Source organism: Epinephelus moara, chromosome 19, assembly GCF_006386435.1.
Source record: "Epinephelus moara isolate mb chromosome 19, YSFRI_EMoa_1.0, whole genome shotgun sequence".
Taxonomy (NCBI): domain Eukaryota; kingdom Metazoa; phylum Chordata; class Actinopteri; order Perciformes; family Serranidae; genus Epinephelus; species Epinephelus moara.
This window is the reverse complement of record NC_065524.1, coordinates 40615801-40620887: the sequence shown is the minus strand read 5'-3', so window position 1 is coordinate 40620887 and position 5087 is coordinate 40615801. Positions and strand designations below refer to the sequence as shown.

General features: G+C 40.5%; 1 protein-coding gene across 1 annotated transcript in view; it reads right to left on the bottom strand.

Moving 5' to 3' along the window:
* LOC126406350 (mas-related G-protein coupled receptor member A6-like) overlaps window positions 1-4332 on the bottom strand; it is a 14801-nt gene extending 10469 nt beyond the window's left edge. The window contains exons 1-2 of the mRNA XM_050070555.1: window positions 4251-4332; window positions 3982-4073 (exon numbers count right to left, since the gene is read on the bottom strand). Of these exons, the coding sequence (XP_049926512.1) occupies window positions 3982-4073; window positions 4251-4332 (174 nt within the window). The remainder of the gene's footprint in view (window positions 1-3981; window positions 4074-4250) is intronic.
* Window positions 4333-5087: the final 755 nt, after the last annotated feature.

The following is a 5087-nucleotide window of genomic DNA, read 5'->3' as shown; positions in this document are numbered from 1 at the left end:
AAGTCTCCGGTGTTTCGCTCCTTTCCGCCGCCGTAGCGATCTTTTCCCTCTGCAACCCCGGTGTGTTTTCCTCCAAAGTTCAGCAGGTATATCCTCCCTCACCGTAGCCAAGCCGGCCGGCTTCAGCTCCATCAGCTGATCCCTGGAGTAAACAATGCGGTGTTGCTGAGCGACGGTCGAGTGGCAGAGTAAAAGGAGCGATTCCACCACGAGCGAAACAACAAAAACTCTCCACACAAGCATGATTAGAGAGGACGTGGCTTAATAAATAACTAAAGTAAAAACAGAACAAGTAAGATAAAGAAGAGAGGAAAGTAGTAAGCAGGAGCGACTGGAACAGGCTGCATACACCGTGGCGCATGCGCACTAATTTTGTTCAAGAATGAGCTGTTATAGTATGTTTGTTTCTTTTGTGGTTATTTTGAAATGAACTGAATGGTTATGAATTATCTGTGAACGCTGCAACTGTTTCTTTTGGTGTCTCTTTTATAAACCTATGAGGGTTGGGCACTTTTAGGTGCATGAAACGGGAATAAAAGAAACTAACTTAAGATCAGGATAATTCCTGTTCGACTTCACTCTTCACGACACAGCGGCTTCCTCAAGTTATGGAAATTCTTTGCCTACTTTCTTAGCAGCGGGGATCAGGCGAATTCCTCTTGGGACCCCGGACTGTCGCTTCGCAGCTCCTGGACTTTCCAGCAGTATGAAACTGGCTGGCACACAGCGGTGTTGGAGTGGTTGAGTCCGCAATGTCCTGCAGGTGGCCCCCAACATTGTTTTCCTTGCGCTGCAGAAAGTATTTGGGTTTGGCACAAGAACCACTGTGACGGGTGGCTGGCAGCCGCTAGATCTGGTGAATCTGGGGTGAAGAGGTCGGCGCTGGCCTACTTTGTTATAATTACTCGCTTATAATAATGGTGAAAACAATATTGTTAGCTGTTCGATATTGTTATCAAAGTTATTATTAATGCGCAAAAATGTTGAAAACACTGGAGATAAAAGGAAACTGGATAAGCAAAATATAAAAGTTTAAAATAACTTTGATCGTGAGCATGAAAGAGTTACGTAGGAACCGAGTATAAAACGTAACTGGTTAAAACATAAGACACAGCAAAAGCAAGTAGACAAAATGAAAAAACAAAACAAAAGAGTGTACGCAAAACATAAACAGGAGAGACTAAGATACTAAAAAGAAGAGGAGCAACGAGAGCAAGAATACAAGAGCGCGAGCGCACCAGAACGCACATGTTTTTAACCAGCCAAAGTGGGCGGGTCTGATAAGGTGGTCTCTTAGTGGAAAAATAAGCCCATTATTTTATTTTGGATTTAAACTTAATGCGTTTTATTATACGAGATTGTATACTTTGAAACGTTACGCGCGATGGACACATACTCTTCCCATTATGGTCAAACTCGGTTCTTCACATCTAATGAAGAATACAAATTAAAATTAAATTAAAATGCAATTATTATATGGCGTATATAAGCGGAGTACATGTATATACTGCTTCAAATACACACACTCTAGACTAACCTATAGGGCTCAAAAGGACACGTGACTTCGCAATGCATTGTGTGTAACCAGCGCCATATTTACGGGCAAATTGTTTTGTTTACATTTCGTTGCGCCGGGAGAGAGATGTGAAGCGAGAGATTTAAATGGACTGGGCAAAGGAAAAGCGCGTCGGACGGTACAGAGACAAGCTGGATCCTGTTCCAAAGGCTCGGTATCTTGACAAAATCCAGAAAATAGGTGGAGTGGATCCGTATGAGCACGAAGACTGGACTCGGGATTTAAAAGCCCTGCCGCCGCTGACTGAAGCTGAGCTTGTCCTCTATCTCGTCAGCGGTATAATGTTAAGTTATTATACTGGTGACGAATTTAGGAATGCCAAATCTTTAAGGGCTCATGGGCAAGCAAGCTTTGGGTGGGTGCAGGACCTCCGAATTTTACACCTTAAAGAGAAGATCGTCGTCATTTCAGAGGTATGTAAACTTTACAAGCCTCACTGTGTCCCACCTCCGTGAGGTGCAGCCTGTTTGCTTGCTCAGGTTTTGACTAACATATCTTGGTGTCTGCTGGACCAATTTATTTCAAACACATATCTTGGTGTCTGCTGGACCAATTTATTTCAAACAAAATATTTTGAAGCCTGAAATCCACTCTGCATTTATGTGGTAAATATGTATGGGCTTCTCGGTTATTTATTTCAGAATTAGGGCATTTTCACACCATAAATCTCTAACTCTCTATCGTCATGGGTGGGCACAACATGGAGTTTCTTTATTTTTAACTTTCACTTCTTAACCACATTTTAGGACAAGTTCACTCCTGTGGAGACATCTGAGAAACAATGTTTTTAGTGACATCAAGATGTGTACTTTTTTTTTTTCTTTTTTTAAAAACGGGATTAAAAGTCCTGACTGCACAGCTGTGTTAGACTTGTCCCTAGTTCTATTTCAGTTTTTGCTATCAAAATATATCACATTATATAGCCATGTATTGCACTAGCAATATCCCTAAATAAACACTGTAAGCAACTTCAACATTACAGAGGTCTTTTACATAAGGTACAGCAGCCCTGTTATTTTGGTGAACAAATTGCGTCGCCAAACGTAAACAACTTTCCAAGTGCCCGCAAAGCCCACAATGCATTGCAATTTTTCCACTCCTGCTACGTCACCCTTTTGAGCCCTATAGTTGCAATATATAATGAAAAACAAAATAAAGCACATATTCGTAAAAGCAAGTTGATTAACAAACCCCAAACTATATCTTAAAATTCTAAATATAATATGGAATTCCTTACGGGAAAACTTAAGATGGCAGTATGGCTCCATGTTAAATGAGGGATTAAAAGAAATTGAATTTGCAATTTATTAATCATTTGTTTTACAGGATTAAAGGAAAATATACCGATAACAAACATGGATTATGCACATGTACAGGTTTAGGAAAGCAAACAAAAAGGAAAAAAAATTAGAATTTTACTCCCAGAGACATACTAAGTCTTTGTTACAACCGAAATACCTAATTTAGGACAAACAACATTCTCTTCTTCACGTCAATGAGATGGAGTGGTCCCCGGGGTGGTGCAAGGGGACATCATGGGACATCTTAGAAAGCATTGTCTCAACATCCTGAGTGGACTCTTAATCAAGGCGCGCTGCTTTTGTATTACACTGTGGATAATGTTGTTAGTTTGTAAGATTTGACTCAGCTGTCAATTTTTAACTATGGAGATGGCAGAACTGTTGTTGTTGTTTTTTGAATTGTGACTAGCACAAGAGTGTGTTTCCTTGTGTGGTTTGTTTTTCTGCCTGTCATCAATGTAGTGCTGTTCTGCTTGTTCTGTTTCTTTGTCTTTTTTATGTCAGTACCATGCTGCAGCGCAAATTGCCCTCTCAGGGACAATAAAGTTTAACTTGAACTTGAACTTGGACCCTTTTACAAGTTAATGACCTAAAGAGCTGTTTAGTACCTCAAGTGAACTCTTTACCCCCATTTTGGCACCCGGATGTCTGGAGGGGGCACCCCTCCTGACTAGAGTAAGATCGGGGGCAGGGTAATAAACATTTTACCCTCCTTGTGGCCTTCTCATTGTCTATTTACTTGTAGTCCAGAATCTGGAGAGTTTAGGAAGGCTGTATGCTCCTACATATACAATGGGTCTGTCATTAGTTTAGCAGTTATTTAGTCATGAACCAAAGCATTGATTCAATTTTTGACCTGATGATGGCGTTAAATGAAAAGTCAGATCACAAAAGTTGTGTTAAAGTTATTCAACCTGTGGGCACCATGAATGTCTGTATCATGTTTATCGCAATTATGGAGTAAATTATTGCTGTAAAGTTCTTACAACACTTCATCCCAGCCCCCTGACACATGACCCACAACCCAGATCAAGATCCTTTACAGAGAGACGCATACAGGAAATACATGACAAACAGGAAATAAAACAGTCATTCTGTTCTCACCTGGGAATAAAGAGCGTAGATGGCCATGAGGGTCAAAGGAAGGCCGATACTTATGGCTATGCATGTCACCACATTTATGATGAATCCAGCTTCTGCAGTGTAACCAAAGGTGTCAAAGGAGGGAATGACTGAAAGGATGTCACTGTAATAGTAGTCATAGAAGCCACTGTAATTAAAGTAGTCATAGAAGTCACTGTAATAGTAGTCAAAGAAGTCACTGTAATTAAAGTAGTCATAGAAGTCACTGTAATTATAGTCATAGATGTCACTGTAATTAGAGGGGTCAAAGGTGATGTTGCTGTGGTAGTCCCTGTTGTCCTCTGAAGTGTTGTTAATGTGTAAATCTTCCATTCTTCAGAGTGAAACCTGTAGTTGAAGAGATCAGGTTATAGAAAGGCAGCTATACCCACATTAAAATCAAATTATCCGCTGATGATGTTTGATCAAATTATACATTTTCAGATAATATAACAAGTCCTGGTGACATATGTGCTGCTGTGAGGTCTTTACTGCAGTCACAGAACATCATGTCATGTCAGTTCATTGTAATGTTTAATATTATTGTACGTTGGTTTAGGACGTGTTGTCTGTCTTCTGTACTTGATGCGTCACTACTTTTTGAATGAACCTCTGCCCTCTGATTAAGGATGAGGAGGGTTACATGACAGATGAATTCACTTTATGAACCATCTGTATTATCTTTTGTGTACAGATGGTGCCTCTGACTTGTGACGTCTACCAACATTTATTATGAATATGTTTCAGGGACCTTTATTACATGTCATGTCCACCAGGCGTCGCCAGACACTTTTCACCGGGGCACATGCCTTGGTAAACACGTGCTGTACCTCTGTAAAAAATCCCAATTAAATTTCATAAATAAGCACATTTTTGTTATTACTGAATATCCGTAGGGATACGCTACGACAAGGAAGAATAGCATGGGCACAATTTCTGTCTAGTTCAACCACGTAGTAGGGCTGGCACCACATATCAAAGAGTGGAGAGGTTGCACTTGCAGGCATTGGGTGCGTCTGTGCATATTCAGTGAATGCATTGACAGTTGCTCACACATGTTGTCAAGTAAAGCTGAGGGGTAGTATATA